The sequence below is a fragment of the Danio aesculapii genome, chromosome 8 (assembly GCF_903798145.1).
Source record: "Danio aesculapii chromosome 8, fDanAes4.1, whole genome shotgun sequence".
Classification (NCBI taxonomy): domain Eukaryota; kingdom Metazoa; phylum Chordata; class Actinopteri; order Cypriniformes; family Danionidae; genus Danio; species Danio aesculapii.
The window spans coordinates 32,022,002-32,041,761 of record NC_079442.1 but is presented as its reverse complement, the minus strand read 5'-3'; the positions used below and the strand labels follow the sequence as shown (position 1 = coordinate 32,041,761).

At 34.7% G+C, this 19,760-nt stretch overlaps 1 protein-coding gene across 1 annotated transcript in view; it reads left to right on the top strand.

Annotated features, from left to right (window-relative positions):
• Window positions 1-10,796: 10,796 nt before the first annotated feature.
• Window positions 10,797-19,760, top strand: part of itpr3 (inositol 1,4,5-trisphosphate receptor, type 3) — a 60,622-nt gene continuing 51,658 nt past the window's right edge. The window contains 4 exon segments of the mRNA XM_056463725.1: window positions 10,797-11,162; window positions 13,094-13,164; window positions 14,799-14,920; window positions 15,118-15,204. Of these exon segments, the coding sequence (XP_056319700.1) occupies window positions 11,071-11,162; window positions 13,094-13,164; window positions 14,799-14,920; window positions 15,118-15,204 (372 nt within the window). The 5' untranslated portion in view covers window positions 10,797-11,070.

Below are 19,760 nucleotides of genomic sequence, written 5' to 3'. Positions count from 1 at the left end.
CTTTGAACTAAATTTGTAAAATGTAGATACTTTGGAAGTTTGTAAAACGTTTCCAACATATTCCTGTTCAAGCTGAATAATTATAATAATAAAAAGGTATAATTTATTCAGATAATAATCATATCGTCTGAAAGATAAACAAATATCACAAAAATCTTATAAGATTTTGATGTAGGAACCACACAGTGCAAAAATTTACAAAAAGTACCAATACAAAGACCTAAACATCTTTTAAAAACAAAATATTACTACTTTACAAGTGAAATCCCTTTATATTATATTACAAATCAAATATATTATATCTTCTTTTCTGAAAAATATAACAGTATTAGATCAAAATAAGAACTTTTTGCCAAAGATCCACTGTTTTGTTTTGTCTTTATTTCAGTTTTTCTTGTTTTAACCTTGTTAAATTGTTAGACTTAATATTTGGTTGTCAAATATCCAATTTTAGGAGTGTTTATGTATTTATGAACACAAAAAAACAACACAAACATACTAAAGCATGCCATAATCTTTGCCATGTAAAAACCACAACATATAAAACCTAAGTGCTATGCATCTTACAGCAACAGGAAATGTCATCTAACACTAATGACAGTGGAATCATTAGTGGTTGCTCTGAAGAGAGAGCATTTTTATCCCATTTACAGGAAATATATCATATTACATATCTGGGAAAAAATGCTGAAGATTCGATTTTTCATTAAAATGACAATCTGTTAGAACTTTACAACAAACTGCTGTCTTAAAACTGAGTAATCTTTTTTCTCCTGTTTGATAAGTGGGCTGAGGTGTTAGACGTCTCCCTGTGTCAATAAGGATATGAGGAACAAGCTGTGTGTAAACCTGGTGGATCCTCACATCATGTGCCTTCAGTGAGAATAGCAAGCTTAAAATACACACGCACTTCCTAGAGATCACACTTTTTTGTCTTTGCACCTCTCAGCTGTTATTTTTCATTGATAAGTGATGGTGAACAGGAATTATGCAGTTCTTTTCAGCTCATGCTAGTCTTAAGAGTCATTAATAATGCACTCAACCAAAATCTGTGCATGACCTCTCCCAAATAGGGATGTCAGAACTAAAAGCGAGATGTTATGGGTCAACAGAGGGTAGCAAAGACGACAGTAGGAATATATTTCCAAATGAGGCCATAACTAGAAAATGAGAACCTTCTATGGTGTCAGATGTATTGTTGTGGTTACATGTGCTAGTTCGGCAGTACTCTTTGTTGTGTGGTTTTAAAGCCCAACTTAATTTTTTTTTTAGAGTTCAGAAGTTTTTTGTACTTATTTAACTATTTTGAGAGTCAGAAATGCCATTTACTACATTTTTTAGCTATTTCTGCAAATACATCTTTCATGTACTGTGTAAAATAGCTGTTGATTAATGTGAACGGACAGTTAAATTTCAAGGTCAAAGTGCAAAGTAGACATCTTCAGAATTTTTTCCCAATGATTCCAGTTGGTCTCAATGCACTAATCTATGTCAGTTTGTAACAACTTTTTTATCGTTCCAGTTTATGGTCATAGGGTGCATGTGAAAAGGGTCTACTTTAACCCTCAAACAATATTTGCTGAGGCCTGAAAGAGTTTGGTTTGTGTTGTCAACAATGTTTTCTGCATTTCGATAGCATACCAACATCCATAGGATTGAAAGGGCTTGAATTGATTAGGTAATAATCATGCCATTGTTACTGTTTGGATTATTGCGTTCAGGAGGAAACCTGTTCAACACAAGAAGAAAGTTTTCAACACACCCTATAAGATGCAAACCAATCACAGCTAACTGGCTCATGATCCACCCAATTAGAGCACACAATAGCCTCCCAAATAAAACCAATAAATTACAATTGGTACAAAATGCTGCTGCCCATATTACCACAACCCCCCTCTATATATCACTTCACACCCATTCTACAACAGCTTCATTGGCTTCCCATCTTTTTACAAATTAATTACGAAATACTTCTTGTCACATTTAAAGTCGTTCATAATCTCGTCCCTCCAGACCTCACTAATCTCAAACGTATTTCCACACATGCTTGCACTCTCTGATCCTTTTTCCATCCACCTCACTGTTCCCTCTGTCCCCTTTTTACTACAGTAATGCATACCTATCTAACCCCATAGAGACTGTGTCTGTTCCTTGCATTATTAGATCAAGAAACAAACGTACTGTGTGCTCCAGAAATAATCTATTAAGAATTGAACCAGAAAAACCACTAAAAAGTGAAAATACAAATTTCATATAGCTTGGTCTCCTAAACATCAGGTCACTAGCACCTAAAGCACTTATCATAAATGAAATAATAACAGATAACAATCTTAATGCACTCTGTCTCACTGAAACCTGGCTGAAACAAAATGACTATATTAGTTTAAATGAAGCAACTCCTCCAGGATTCTTATATAAGCATGAGGCTCGTCAAACTAGTCGTGGTGGTGGAGTCGCGTCAATCTTTAGTGATATTTCTAATGTTAATCAGAGAAACGGACTTATGTTAAGCTCCTTCGAAGTATTAGCGCTTAATGTTATCCTTCAAAACACTATGCAAAAACCTATGTTATCTCTCGCTCTAATCACCATATATAGACCCCCAGGACCCTATGTCAATTTTCTAAAAGAGTTTTCTGATTTTATCTCTGACTTACTAGTTAAAATTGATAAAATACTAATTGTAGGAGACTTTAACATCCACATAGATGACGCTAACGACACATTAGGGCTCGCGTTTATGGACTTACTACATTCACTAGGGATAAAGCAAAATGTTATTGGTCCAACCCATCGCCTAAAGCATACACTAGATCTAATTCTGTCTTATGGAATTGAGGTCATTGATGCAGACATTATACCACAAAGTGATGATATTACAGACCACTACCTCTTACTATATAAGCTGTGTTTACCTGAAATTAGCAGATCCGCTCTGATATATTGCCCTAGTAGAACTATTGTTCCATCCACCAAGGATGAACTTATAAATAATTTACCTGATCTTTCTCTACTTCGAAATGCATCCGCAAACGCAAATGACCTTGATGTAGTAACCAGCAGTATGGATGCCATCTTTACTAACACTCTAAAGACTGTGGCACCCATCAAACTAAAAAAGGCTAGAGAGAATAAAACTACACCAGGGTATAATAGTCATACCCGCGCTCTCAAAACAGCAACCCGTGCCCTGTAACGTAAATGGAAAAAAACGAATTTAGAAGTCTTTAGAATTGCGTACAAAGACAGTATGTCCAGCTATAGGAGGGCTTTAAAATCTGCCAGGGCTGAGCACTTCTGCAAACTGATAGAAAATTATCATAACAATCCTAGATTCTTATTTAACACCATTGCTAAATTAACAAATAATCAGTCATCTTTGGAACAAAATGTTCCACCGCAAATTAGTAGTGATGACTTCATGAATTTTTTCAGCGATAAAATAGAAGGCTTTAGACAGAAAATAGGAGATATTAAACTTTCTGCACCGCCTTATACTTCAGATCCAGTAAACATTCCACTGAATCAAAATAACCTACAGTGCTTTAAAATCACAGAACAGGAAGAGCTAGACAAAATTATAAATAGCTCTAAATCAGCTACGTGTATATTGGACCCAATTCCAACAAAGTTACTGAAAGAATTGCTACCTGTTATAGGAGAACCTCTTCTTAACATTATCAACTCTTCTTTATCTTTAGGCCATGTTCCAAATCCTTACAAGTTAGCTGTTATTAAACCTATTATTAAGAAACCACAACTGGACCCCAGCAACTTAGCTAATTATAGGCCTATTTCAAGTCTTCCATTTATATCTAAAATACCAGAAAAAGTTGTTTCTGCTCAATTATGCTCCTTTCTGCAGACGAACAATGTTTTTGAAGTGTTTCAGTCAGGTTTCAGAGCTCATCACAGTACAGAAACTGCATTAGTGAAAATAACCAACGATTTACTCTTAGCTGCTGACCAAGGGTGCATCTCGCTATTAGTTCTACTCGATCTTAGTGCGGCATTTGACACCATTGACCACGGTATCCTCATTAATTGCTTAAAGTCTACAGGTGTCCAGGGACAGGCTCTACAATGGTTTAAGTCATACTTAACTGACCGTTACCAGTTTGTGAATATTAATGGACAGCCTTCACAAATCAGCCCAGTAAAATACGGGGTGCCTCAAGGATCAGTTTTAGGCCCTTTGCTGTTTACAATATACATGCTACCCCTGGGAGACATTATTAGAAGACATGGGATCAGCTTTCACTGCTATGCAGATGATACTCAATTATATATTTCAACTAAACCTGATGAGACGTCTAAACTGTCCAAGCTAACTGCGTGTATTAAAGATGTTAAAGACTGGATGACCAACAATTATCTTCTCTTAAACTCAGACAAAACAGAATTATTACTTATTGGGCCTAAATCCTGTACACAGCAGATCTCACAACTCGACCTACAATTAGAGGGATACAAAGTTAGCGTTAGCTCTACTATAAAAGATCTGGGTGTCATATTAGACAGCAATTTAACTTTTAAAAATCATATATCCCATGTCACAAAAACTGCTTTCTTTCATCTGAGAAATATCGCTAAGTTACGAAGTATGCTATCCATCTCAGATGCAGAAAAGCTAGTCCATGCTTTTATGAATTCTAGGCTGGACTACTGTAATGCACTGTTTGCTGGCTGCCCAGCATCCTCTATTAACAAACTTCAATTAGTACAAAATGCAGCTGCCAGAGTTCTTACCAGGTCTACAAAATTTGATCACATCACACCAATTTTATCCTCCTTACACTGGCTGCCTGTTAAGTTTCGTATTGAATTTAAAATATTGCTTCTTACATATAAAGCTTTAAATAATCTAGCTCCTGTTTATCTAACCAATCTTCTGTCTCGCTACAATCCAACTCGCTCTTTAAGATCTCAAAACTTAGGGCTTCTGGTAGTACCTAGAATAGCAAAGTCGAGTAAAGGAGGTCGAGCCTTCTCATTTATAGCTCCTAAACTCTGGAATAGCCTTCCTGATAATGTCCGAGGCTCAGACACACTCTCCCAATTCAAAACTAGATTAAAGATCTGTTTAGTAAAGCATACACTCAGTGCAACACTTAGTGGGCTTCTACACAGGTTCTGCATCCTGTTTATATACACTATGAACAGCAGCTACGCTAATTATTTTCTTTATTCTCCATTTCCACCTGGGGATACTCTTCCCGAGGCCCTCAGACTATGCAGAGTCACTGATTCGATCCAAGATCAACGACGAGATGATCCCAAGGTTTCCATATCCTGGACCAAGCCGTATCCTGAGCAGCTACTGTGGTGGTCATGGAGGAGTGGAGAACATGAGACTGATTCCTGTGACGCTCCAGAGACAGACGAGTCTTCGCTGAGGCCAGCTTCCAGCCTCCGCCACTGAGACTGCAGCTCTGCACAAGACGTTTGGCCAGCGGAGAAATTAAAATGGTCGTGCCCAACTGAGCCTGGTTTCTCTCAAGGTTTTTTTCTTCACTTTCGCCATTTAGTGAGGTTTTTTATTCTCTCTCCGCTGTCGCCACTGGCTTGCATGGTTCGGGGATCTGTAGAGCTGCGCATCGTTGGATTTGCTCTTCAGTATTTGGACTCTCAGTAGTGATTATTAAACTACACTGAACTGAACTTAAACACTACAAACTGAACTACACTGTTCCTATTTACTATGACCTTTTATGTGAAGCTGCTTTGACACAATCTACATTGTATAAGCGCTATACAAATAAAGGTGAATTGAATTGAATTGAATTGAATACAGTATTCAGTGCTTTCAGCCAATTTGCTTCCCATCTCTGGAACTCACTTCCTTCCTGATCTTCGTAAATTAAACTTTTTTCACAATTTAAATCCAAACTCAAAACACATTTGTTTAGAACAGCACACTCTTTCTTTTTTATAATAATATATTGAGGGGTTTTTAATCATTATTTTATAGAACAGTATAGTGGAGACTGGAAAGCATGGGGAGCAGAGAGAGGGGAAGGATCAGCAAAGGACCTCCAGCCAGGACTCGAACTCAGGTCACTGTGAGCACCTCACTGCTATATGTGGACACACTAACCACTAGGCTATTTATAACTTCAGAATTTTTATTGTTTACTTTATTTTCCATTAATTTAAATGCTCTTGTGTTGATTTTTGTGCATGTATGTATGTACCATGCACTGTTAAGGCTGATTTATACTTCTGCATGCAAGCGCAGCGTGCTCACCGTGGCTAAGTCAACAGCGTGCAAACCCGGTTGAGCGAATGTTTACAAGAGTTGACTTGCGTGAAGTAGCTCCAGATGAAGGCTTTTGTTTTGTGTTTACCTTATGATTAAAGTTGTTGCAGGTCCACCAGTTCCCGGTTTTAGCTACTTCTACATTATAAGGTAGCGTTCAGAAAAAACAAAACACTAGCGAAGAAACTCGACACAGAGGAACATAAAAGCCTACTGCCAGCTAGTGTTTTGGAAGTGTTATCGCAGAACAACACAAACAGCATGCAAAACTGTAAATGCACAGCAACCCACAGGCCATACGCTGTGGGTCACGCAATCACTCGACACAGAAGTATAAACGAGCCTTTAGACTGTGTCCCAATTTTACAGTTATTTGCTGCAAAAACTCCCAGTAAAATATCACATTCTTTACAGTTCACTACTGTAATATGCACTGCATTGTGGGTAATTTTAAAAACTTTAACAGTAACTTTCTGCATATGAGGAATTTGCAGGAATTCTACTGTAATCAAAGTACTGCTACTGTTGTTGAAGACAAAAACAAGACAGTTGATGAAAATAATATTAATTAAAATCTTGTATCACAAAATGTACTAAAAAAATTGATGAATGAAAATTACTTTTGTGAAACATTTAAAATGGATATAATAATGAATAATAAAAATACTGCTGTATATCTTGCCATTTGTTTTGAATTTATTAATTTCAATAGTAAATACTAAAAGTAAAGGTTTTGTACTAACAGTGTAAAATGTAAATAAATGGCAAGGTAAACATTGTTGTATTGTAAAATTAAAATGTGGTAAAGGGCATTTTACCATAAAAAGAAGTTGTGGTAAGGCTATTTGTCTGTAAAATAAAATTGCGGTAAAGGGCCCTGCTATATCACTATAGTTTCTCTATAACTGCACTTTATAACTTATACCTGTATCCTGCACTTGCTGCTATTGCACTGCTGGTTAGACCTAAACTGCATTTCGTTGCCTTGTACATGTACATGTGTAATGACAATAAAGTTGAATCTAATCTAATCTAATCTACTGTAAAACATATTTACAGGTAAGTTACTGTAAAGGGGCAGTTGTGGTAAATTGCTGGCAGCAGTGCTGTAACTGTAGGCTACTTCAAAAATGCAATAAAATATTCAACAGTGTGAGCTCCTGAAAAACCACAAAAATGAATTGTGTGTTTGGAGGTTACAGACAGGAAAGTATTGGGAGCAGAGAGAGGGGAAGGGTCGGCAAAGGACATCGAGTCGGAAATCAAACTCGGGTTGCCGTGAGCACCATGGTGCTCTATGTCGGTGCACTTAACCACTAGGCTATTGGCGCCAACAATTTTTTGTCTTTAAATAAAATGCAGTATTTTTATAATTAATAGGCTTAGAGGAAGACGGGTTTAGAGAGACCAGATATTTGCATGAACAATTTCAGGAAATGTGCAATAAAGAAGTCATGCTGCAGTGTTTATTATGAGAAAACGGGTGTTTTTTCAACCTTGGATGCATGTAGACCTATTGTATTTGACCTCTAAAACAAAATAAGGAACATTTAGAATAGCATTAAACATTTAAAACAACTTTAAATACGTTTTCTAATAGCCTATGCAAAGTGGTTTTAATGGATCAGCAGTTTCCTGATCGACTCAACAAAAATGTCTAATTTATCTATATCTCATGGCTTTCCATTTTGTGCCTAACAGTAATTACTTAAAGACTTCATGAAGATATGTTGTTACAAAAGAAGAGAGAGAGAGTGAGGAAGTCATAATAAACTTCTTATCGACTTTGAGTGGTCAACCAGCAATGCAAATTCACCCACAATTGCATCCCATCTTTCCTGATTTGAATGTAAATTTGCCTGGACATCCATTTTGAATACGTGGAAACTCAGCTCAACATTCAGAGCAAGTGCTTGTGCGCTGTTGTGATTTTACATGTTGCAGGTTGTTCTTTTTTTAGTGAAGAATCATTTCATACCAACTTGACCTACTGTGGCCTTGCTTTCAAGCATGAATGGAAAGATTGATTGCACCTTTCTCAACTGTGAGTCTGAGGGCTCTGAGCATAAACCACAACACATCGAAGTAACACAACACATAAGCTTTTGTTGCTGTAGAAGCTGCCTGTACTGTACACAGTAACTACGTGTACTATTCAAGTGCAAAAATATCTGCTGTTGCCATAGAACAATATGTATTGAAAATATTGGTGACACTTTACAAAAAGGTTGTATTAGTTAATGTTAGTTAATGCATTTACTAACATGAACAAACAATGAACAAAATATTTATTACAGTGTTTGTTTATGTTAGTTAACGTTAGTCAAATGTTAACAAGCATGACTTTGGATGTTAATAATGCATTAGTAAATGTTGAACTATGATTAATAAATGCTGTACAAGTACTGTTTATAATTAGTTCATGTTAGTAAATACATTAACTAATGAAACCTTATTGTAAGTGACCAAAATATTACACATTGTATTTTAGTTATCATTATGTATTATGAAAAAACTGCACCTGAATCAACTGACCAATAAAAATGATTACAAAATTAGATTGTGGACCTGCATTTAAACTAGGTATTGTCCTGTTGAATACCATGTTTTGGCTTATGAATTGAAACAGGAAATATTGTCATATTTTATAAAAGGAGAGGCTGGGTGGTTGTGTTTTTATAGAGGCCTTTGTAGCCTTCTTGTAAAAACATTCTCAGACTATTCCTGGTTTTATCCTTAAAAATCGTTTTTTGTTTTGTTTTGTTTTGATTAACACTCGCTTACATACAAAGATTGCTTCAATTCATTCATTCATTTTCCTTCGGCCTAGTCTCTATTTCAGAGGTTGCCACAGCAGAATAGCCTGCTTCAATTATACAAAATTTGTTTATTTTATGTTACCACGTGTAAGGTAAATTACATTGCTCACCTAAGGTGCATTTTTGTCAATAAAACAATGATATTTCAATTTAAAATAACTTTTGATTTAATTAAAATGTACTCAATTTATGTGTCCATGCACAATCTTGAGCATCTTCAGTGTCTCATGATCTTTCAAAGACCATTAGTTGTTGATTTACTGCTTTATTCTGATAATTATTATTGATATATATTATTGTATGTTATTATTATATATTATTGATGTTCAATCATGGCTCTTCTTATTCTTAAAATTAATTATTATTTTTTTTTTTTCTTATTTTTGTGAAAACATCAATAGGCCTATATATTTTGGTAAATTTTTTTTATGAAAGTTGCAAAAAGCAACTTAAATTAGAAATGATATTTTTGTAACATTATAAACCCCTTTCATGTTTTCAACATTGATAATAATCAGACATCAAGAAGCGAATTTGTCATTTTAAATGATTTTGGAAGAATCATGGGACATTTAAGCCATGCTCAAAATGACAGGAATTTAACTATTTTCACATAGAAATCATCTTTAATTAAAGCAATATTTAACACTATTGGCCAACTATTTTTATTATAATTTTTGTTTGCAAAATAAATGCAGGCTTGGTGAGCAGAAGAGACTTTTTCATTTCGTTTCATAAAATAGTCCATGTGGTAACACTTTACAATAACAGTACATGAATGATGATGTATTAATATGTAAACATTACTTTATTATGAATCAACGTGTTCAGGCACGCACCAAATCTTGAACTAACTTAACTACAACATGATTCACAAGAGTTCATGAGTTAATAATGGCTACTTTATTTAATGTTATTAATTAAAGTATTCATTAACATTTAGGTTTAAGCTAAATGCAACCAACATGAACTCATGAGCTGTTAATGTATAATTATGTCATTACTTTACTTAGAGGGGCACTTCACCATTAACTCATCATTAACTACTCATGAACTCCTGTGTTTAAACTGTTCATATTGATGTTGACAGAACACTTTTCTATTGTTATTCAGTGTAAACCATAGACTGTAAAAACCACTAGTTGGACGTGCATAAGGAGCTCATGAGTAGTCAGGAATGGGTTAATAATGATGTGCACCTCCAAGTAAAGTCAAGACAATTATATTAACAGCTCACGAGTTCATGTAGGTTAAATTAAGCATAAAATTAATACATTAATTAACAAACAAGCATGTACAAACAAGTAATTAAGGTAGCCATTATTCTCACATAAACTCACGTGACTACTGTTGTAGTTAAAGTTAGTTATTGGCACACGCATTAACTCATCATTAGTTCACAATAAAGTAATGTTTAGTTTACATATTAATAAATCACTATTAATGTACTGTTGTTGTAAAGTGTTACTATCCATGTTTCTCAACTTTTTACTGGTCAATCACACAGTAAGTACGACGCTCCAAAATACCTCGAAATATATGAGCCAAAACGAAGCTGTCAGTCTCAGGGGTCTCATTGACTGTTGTGCTGTTTTTTAGCTTTTCTCGTTTTCAAGGGGCTGCTGGTCTCATCTGTATTCTTCCACGCGGTTTCCTCCTCCCCTACAGGCGTGTTTTGACTTGACAAAGTTGCGCGTGCTTCCTGGTTTGAAGCACTGTGTGACCTCAGGTACGCCGAAAAACTCCAACAACGAGCCACTGCTGCTGCTTCTCGGACATCTGTACTCCACGCTCCCAGCTGCACACCCGACCGGGGATTAACGTTTGCTGTTTTCTTCAGGATTCCCATCTCTGCCGAGATGCATTTATACTTTAACTGTGGCTGAAGCGCGTGCCTACACCCGCTTTATCAGGAAGAGTTTGAGAGAAAAGTGTCCGGGCTTCTTAAGACCAAACTCAAGCAAGCATCCATCTTCGCATTGAAAGGCAAAGATGTCCGATTCGGCGTCCAGTTTTCTGCATATCGGGGATATTGTCTCCATGTATGCAGAAGGAACTGTTAATGGTTTTATAAGCACACTGGGGTGAGTGTCTTTCTCATTAACTTTTACTGTACGTCTTCCTGCCTGTCTGTGTTTTACTGTAGCCTGTCTTCACCTCAACCCAAGAAGACGCTGCACCAGATATTTAGCTAGAATAAAAACTATCGCAGTTAATATGCTGAAACCCTAGACATTGATGTGAATGTTAATAATTAAATCACTAAATAAATAAAGTGCTTGCATTTTGCTCCTGAGCTCGTAGGCTTTGCTCTTTTGCTGTGCTAGTTGGTTGTACAGTGGCTTAATTTTACTCTGCACTTTGATGTGTTTTGAGTGTTTTGGTTTGCAGAGAGAAAGGGAAAGCGAGGGAGATGCACACACAGGTGTGCAGTGAAGTTGATGTGAAAAAAGAAAGCTTAGATTGTGAATCATTTTCAATCATAGACTGAGTTATACTGCACACACATGTACTGTAAATGTCCCTGTGTATATACATATTGCACAGATTATATTTAAATTCCACGAGTGTATGTCATTTGTGTCCTCTAAAAATGAATATAAGCAAAAGCAAGTGAATACGAACAGTTTTTTTGCTCTTAGACCAAAATTAAATGCTCTAACTGACATTTTTATTATACAGTGGTAAGAAATTTCATCAGTTTGCTCAGTAATAAAACACAATTTTACTGAAACTCGTAAGTATAAACCATAAATGCAGAAATAGAGATTTCTTTAGCTGTCATTTAGTATAACAAACTAAATTTTTTCAACTCATTTCTAAACGTAATACTTTTAAAAACTGATTTCTAATAATTGATTTATTTTATCTTTGCCATGATGACAGTAAATAATATTGGACTAGATATTTTTCAAGACACTTCTATACAGCTAAAAGTGACAAATGCTTAACTGGGTTAATTCGGTTAACTAGGCAGGTTAAGGTAATTAGGAACATTATTGTATAATGATGGCTTGCTCTGTAGACTATCGAAAAAATATATAGCTTAAAGGGGCTAATAGTTTTGAACTTAATTTGGAAAAATTAAAAGCAGCATTTATTCTAGCCGAAATAAACCAAATAAGACTTTCTCCAGAAGAAACAATATCAGACATACTGTGAAAATTTCCTTGATCTAAGCATCATTTAGGAAATATTACAAAAAGAAACAAAAATTCAAAGGGGTGAATAATTTTGCCTTCAACTGTATATTCTGACCTAAACTCTTTCTATATTCGATTCAGTTTAAAAAACTTCTTGTTGACCAATGAGTGACCTGAAGACACTGTTTTTGTCCCATTTTTACTGTAGTAATCAGAATCATTTTGTGAAAACACCACAGACTATTTCTTCAATTAAAATCACAGCCTTGAATTTACATGTACGGCACAATGAGACTTTTTAGTCATGGAATAGGAAGAAAGACTATTTAATGCTATTTTCGCAGCATGAACTTTTCAGCCCAAATCTTACTGTTGTTTTAATGTCAGGAGGAAATACCACCCCTGTTTCTGGATACAGGCCAGATGCAAGAACAAAAACGATGGAGACAATCATCGTAAAAAACACACGTTTTTCAGGAACGGCACTCTGAAACGGCATTCACAGGCGTCCAGGATTTCTCCTTGGGCTATTTCAGCCATTCTGTTAGACAGGCTCATCGAGTGTCTTATTGAACTGGCCTGTCAACACATAAACACGTTTTAACCTGTTTCCTAAAAACACTCAAAAGTTGCTATTGTTAGTTGCAGGTTACACCTAATGGTGCTATCAGAAATGATTGGCTTAATAATATACCTAGATCACCAATACATATTTTGCAGAGAATTTGGTATACATTATAGTTGGATGTCTGAAGTCTGTAGAAATTAACTCTCAGGCCAGGAATGAAGATCTTTTGAAATTTGTGACCCATCCTTTTTTATGACCGCTGATACAGTTTTATTGAGATGGCTCCATGTGTTTACCTTCCCAGGCTGGTGGATGACCGTTGTGTCGTGGAGCCTGCAAGTGGAGATTTAGAAAACCCTCCCAAAAAATTCAGAGGTATTTTCACATAATCTTAAGCCATGCTCAGTGTACTTAATAAATAATTATTATTTCTGATTGCTCCCTTTGTTGAAAGCTAAAAGTCTGTTTTTCAGATGAATAATATTAAAATGTACAAGAAAATTTTATTATTGTTCCAGTGTCATTTTCTCCTATGTTTTTTATACATAATTGACAATTGACTGTTAATTTCAACTTAATATATCAAGTTCATTTATTGACGTATTTGCATTTTATGAAAATAGCCATAAGAAAGAAGACAATTGGGAAAATGTATGCAAGAGTGTAATTAAAAATCTTTATGTATTATTAATATTATTATTATTAGTAGTATTATTATGTTTCTTAACATTTTGAAGTTCATTGAAAATATAATAATAAATGTGTAAGTGTGTGTGTGTGTGTATATATATATATATATATATATATATATATATATATATATATATATATATATATATATATATATATATATATATATATATATATATATATATATATATATATATATATATATATATATATATATATATATATATTTTTTTTTTTTTTTAAACAAGTATATATGTTATAATTTATTTCTAATGATAACTATTTTTGATACAAGTTAACAGTAAGGCTTCAATGCATCTTACATACAAGCTTGCAATAAACACAATACACAATGTAAGCAATTACAGTTTCAATATTTAACATGTACATCACCTATACAGTGCCTATAGAAAATCATCATACGCTGTTTTACTATATATAGATTTTACTATACCTTTACTCACATTACACCCTGCTTTCAAAAGACCTTCAGGATAAAGTTGTAGAAAGGCACAGGTTAGGAGAAGGCTGCAAACACATTTCAAAGGCTGGAAAAGTTATTTGGAATGTGGTTTGATTTGGGTATGATGATTTTTTTATAGGCAATGTACTATATAACTGCAGGTTAACTATGTTTATATGTAATAACTTTACTGTTGAAAGTTATTAGTAATTAGTTACTACTTAAAGTTAACCAAGTAACCTTTAACCTGATAAAAGAGGAACAATGAACTATTTTTTTTTAATTAAACATCAAAAAATATAAATACATATAATAACTAAATAGTTGTAAATAATGTTAGTGTAAATAAGTAAGCATTCCCCCAAATAAACTCTTCATAAGGTGATACAAGACTGGGTGTGAAAAGAAGCATGTAAATTATGTCTGCTTTAGAGTTACCTGCCTAGGTAATATTTGCTTTAGTCTTGTTGAGCAAGCTGCTATTTAAATTAGGGCTGGTTTGTTGATGCTAACCGGGTCAGTGATGCAGAAAAAGTAACCTCAAACCATAAACCCCCAAACCATCAAGATCTGATCTGCACACCAGTCAAAGGTTCAATTGAAATCATATGCGAGTGAGTACAAATGTTCCCCGGTTACTTTGAAACTTGTATTCAATACTTTTTCCAATAATTCAGAATTTTGTGTCATTTTTATTTCTCCGGTCTCATAAGAACATTGCCTTTAAAAGCTTGTGGAGTTTTTTGAAGTGTAGAAATGTTTCGAACTGTAGAAAGACTTACGCATATGCAATAATCAGCTAACACAAATGTTGTTTAATTGTTGTGTGTTGTTGTTTTTTTATTTTTAAATGTAGACTGCCTTTTTAAGGTGTATCCCATGAACAGATATTCGGCCCAGAAACAGTTCTGGAAAGCCAAACAGGCCAAACATGAAAAGGATAAAATTGGAGACATGGTGCTTCTTCAGAAATTGCAGGCAAGTTTCAAATATTTCTACTCCATTTAGAGAATCAAACTGAAAGTGTTTGTGGTTTTATTTTTATCACAGCTTTGAGCAAAGAGGAATCTGATGTATTTGATTGATGTATTCAGTTTAGGTGTTTATTGACATTTGTACCTTTGAGCTGTTTGCTGTTCTTTGTAATTGATTTGTTTTTTCCTCTTCTACCAAAGCATGCAGCTAATTTGGAACAAAAGCAGAATGATTCTGAGAACAAAAAGGTCCACGGCGATGTGGTTAAATACGGCAGTGTCATTCAGGTGAGAATTTGGATGTAGTAAAATAATGCCTTTTAATTTAGTTTTTTTCATTTTTAGCCACATTTTTTCCCATTGTTTGCAAAATATGTTTTTCCTAGACTTGGAAATATTTCTTCAAGACATCATTACTGCCCTTAATAATCATAAAACATATAAAACCAGGAGTAAAGCTCAATTAAGCATACATTTTTATGGCAGATAGTTAGACATTCACTACAAGTGTCCGCGGAGTCTTAAAAAGTATTAAAAGTTGATAAATCAGTGTAGAGAAATTTAAGGCCCTTAAAAATATTTAAAATCTATTAAATTAAGGTTAAATCTATTAAAAAGGTATTACATTTTTTCATTTTTGATTATGCAATGTATGGATGTATGCTAAAATTTGCCTGAATGAAATCTGCGAATATCAGGATGCTGTGTAGTTTATGAATTCAATAAAATCCTGCTGGATTTGACATCCTGCTGCTTTGTTTACTGGAGTAATCAAGGCAACAACATTTTTTCTGCAGCTTTATGGTCGCCAACCTGCTGAATAAGCTAGATTTAATAGATTTGTATTCAGTATATGAATAATGTTTAGTTTTGGATTAGTTTCTTACATTAATATTTAGTAAATATATTGTCAGTTAAAATCTCACCAGTATTTCCGGTTGAAACCTAAAGTGGATATAAGGTCCTAAAATGTATGGAAAGAGTATTAAAAAAGGTCTTAAAAGGTATTGAATTTCACTCTCTGATTCCTGAATATACTCTGCCATATATAACTTAACCATATATAACTTGTATAACGGAGACAGAATTGACTTGCTTAATCTTTGCTTCCAGAAACAAAAGATTAAGAGCTCTCCTAGTTACCTGAGGTAATCATGCATTTTATTTAAGATTCAAGGCACACCACCAATTATGGACTCAAAAAAAAAAAAAAAAAAAAAAGTTATATGGCTTTCTGACTGAAAAAAAGAGTGAAATGTAAACATGGTTTTGTAACATGATAAAACATGACATCTTGAAAAGTGGGTGGTGCTTACTCCACTCAACTAATGTAATTGGCTAGACATTCTGATGACATGCTGTGGGTTGGTAATGTCAGCCAGAAATAAAAATCCTTCGAAAAAGTTGTTTTGATTAAACACATTTAAGACAAATGTTTTGTTTCATTGAAATAGCACGCATCAGTGCATTTTGCACAGTGTGTTTACAGTAGTAACTGACTAAAAGTCACAGCTGTACCCACACATTTTTTTATCTGAGTCAGAAAAGGCAAAAAAATGTGTTTCCTCTCTGTCAGTGACTTTAGTGACAGATAATGTGCCTACAGCAGTGCCACACTAAAGGAAATGGGGCCTTTTCCTGATACTATAGAGCAGGGGTGCCCACTTTTTCCTATGAAGAGCCAAAAACCAAATAAAATTTTTATTTGGTTTACTTATTTATTTAATAATATTTTAAAATGACTAGAAAACTTTGTTATATTAACCAATACAGTGTATTTTTAAATGACATTTTATAATGAACTTTAAAACTCAATTATAACAGAATGGAGTTACAGTACATTAGTTTTTGCCTTGATTTGCTCGCTAATGTCTTCATAGTCCTCTATCCATCAGTATTTACAAAAACTCAGATTCATTTACAACATTTAATTTCAGTTTGCTTTTTTGTAGCTCAGCAATAAAACATACAAACAAACAAAGGTTACGTCGAATTAGAAACGATGATCTCTTCTCAGATGGGATAGTGGGCCAAATCAAAGGTTATAAAGGGTTACAAAGGGCCCCACTTTGGGCATCTCTGCTATAGAGGGTGCAGCTGCTTGGTGATTCTGTAGATTACAGGCAGTAATACTACAGTAATAGCCAATACATTTATTTGCACACATATATATTAAACTGCACCATTATATGTTTTTTAAAATATTACCTTTAATGCTGAGTGAAATATAGCAGTGTGAAAGGGTTAAAGTTTAAAAGGATCAAAGGGCATGACAAAATACTGTCATTTTATTCTAAAATAAAGAAACGATTCTGAACTGCCAACAGAAGTCATCAAAAGATCCAGTTTTTCATTTACGGTTTTACTGTATTGAAATAGAAACCGAACTCTTCAGTGCTTATTCAGAAATATGCAGCTCGACAAGTCTGCATCAAGTTGTGACCATATGCAAGAAGTATGATTGAAGCTTCCTGCTCAACTTGGGCTTGAGGCTCAGAATCAAATATTCCATCATCACCATTTTTACAGTCATATGGTATGTACTACAATCACATCACACCAACAGTCTAAGCAGAGCAGACTCTCAGAGAGGAGGCGTTTAGAAAAACTGAATCCTTGAATGATCATTTCAGAGACTGTCAGACAAGAAGTGAGGTGTACTTTTCATACAAGAAAGTGTTTTTTTTTTATCTTGTAAAATATAAACCTATAGTAGTAGGAGACCTTCCAAACATAATTGATTAACTTTTATAACCGTAATAATTACACTGTAGTTGACAAAGTGTTGTATAGTTGAAATTATCAGCTCTGCTTCCTGCCATTCAGCAAACACACTCTATCACACCCATTCAAGATATCTGTAAAGGTCTTTTTTTCAGACAAATAAAGGAAGTGCTTTCCTCTATAGTAAGCTCAGTAGTAGGTGCAGTGCTGTGGAAAACAAAAATAAACCACAAGACTGTTGTGTTATTGGTATGATGGCATTGGTTGACTTACATTTTTGAAATGTTAACTATAGTGTGATTTTAAAACAACTGGTGTCTATGACTAATCATTCATTCATTCATTTTCCTTCGGCTTAGTCACTTTATTTATCAGGGTTCGCCAGAGCGGAATGAACTGCTAACTTATCCAGCATATGCTTTACACAGCGTATGGCCTTCCAGCCGCAACCCAGTACTGGGAAACACCCATACACGCTCACATTCTCACACACACACTACGATCAATTTAGTTTATTCAGTTTACCTATAGCGCATGTCTTTGGACTGTGGGTGAAACCCACGCGAACACAGGGAGAACATGCAAACTCCACACTGAAATGCCAACTGACCTAGCCAGGGCTCAAACCAGCGAGCTTCTTGCTGTGAGGCAACAGTGCTATCCACTGAGCCACCCTGCTGCCTCATGACTAATAATAAATAGTATGAAATGCACCCTGAAATTTCAAACAGATTTTTAATACCTTTTCAGTCATGATTTGATCAAATAATTTTTACCACGTCATATTAGACATACAAGATATAAAAAAACATTCTATTGGACTCTCTCACGTTTAATGACTGCAGGAGATTTTTTTTGTTTATGAAATGAACTCACTCAAAGAAGATCTTCAGCAAAGGGTTACCCGGAAAAACTTCGGAATCAGTATGATATATTATTATTAAAATAATCTAATTTATGTATTTATTTGTTTGCAGTTTTATTATTTTAATTGGATGTGGTTTGATATGATATAAAACAAATGTTCAGTTAATAATTTAATTTAATGTGCGGCTTGTGGATTTCCATTTAAAGTGGACCTATTATGCTCCCTTTTAAGAAGATAGGTAAAATAAGTCTCTGTTGTCCCTAGAGCAGTGGTCTCAAACTGCCTGCCCGCGGGCCATTTGCGCCCCCCCCCCTCCTCCTTCGTCCGGCCCGCAACTAACGTCAAAAATATAACGAGATTCAGCCCCCCAAAACATATATATTTGAATCACTATCATTGTTGTGCAGTCGCCTATAGCCACTTGTGGTTTTGACCTCCCCCACCCACTGGATATTTAAAGTACTGTACTATATATTCAGGTTACTTTCGGTTTCTCTCAGCGTGCTGTCGAAAGTAACGCACATGCAGATTATTTCTGGGGCTTATTTAAACGTAAAATATATGTCCGTAAGTGCTCTCTTTTTACTAAAGCTCTATTTTTGAAAATCGTTGATTTCGTCGGGTTATTTGATTATAATTAGTTTTATACCACCTGTATTTTGTATTGGGTTCAAAGACATCTTCATGGCTTACTCATTAAATATGATAATTTTTCTAATATTAGATTCAAATTTTCTCATTTAATATATATATTCCCTCTCTTTGTTGTAGTTACACACACACAAAAAAGAAAGATATTGAGAAGTACAATTGCCTGTAAAAAGATACCCAATCTGCTTTCTGCTGTACTTGCACTATCTGTTAAACTTTTAGTTAGGCAACAATTAATTGGGACAGAATAATAATAATTATTATGCCTGTTATTAAATTGTAGTATTTTCACAGCAATTAAAAAAACAACCCCTTCAATATGTACAATAAGAAACAAAAAGAAGGAGCTTTGACTGCATATACTCTGTGGAAGAATGTCTGAGTGCATCAATTACATCAGGTTTCCACTTTTTTTGTTGTGCTTAAATGTTAAAGCGGCCCTCCTATGAATTGTCAGTCACTGATATGGCCCCCCGCCAATTTAAGTTTGAGACCCCTGCCCTAGAGTGTGGAGTATGTGGAGTTTCACCTCAGTGTACACCACAAAACATTTTTTAGAACTCTTTCTAATTGCTCCTTTTAGATTTGGTGCTGTCGCTTT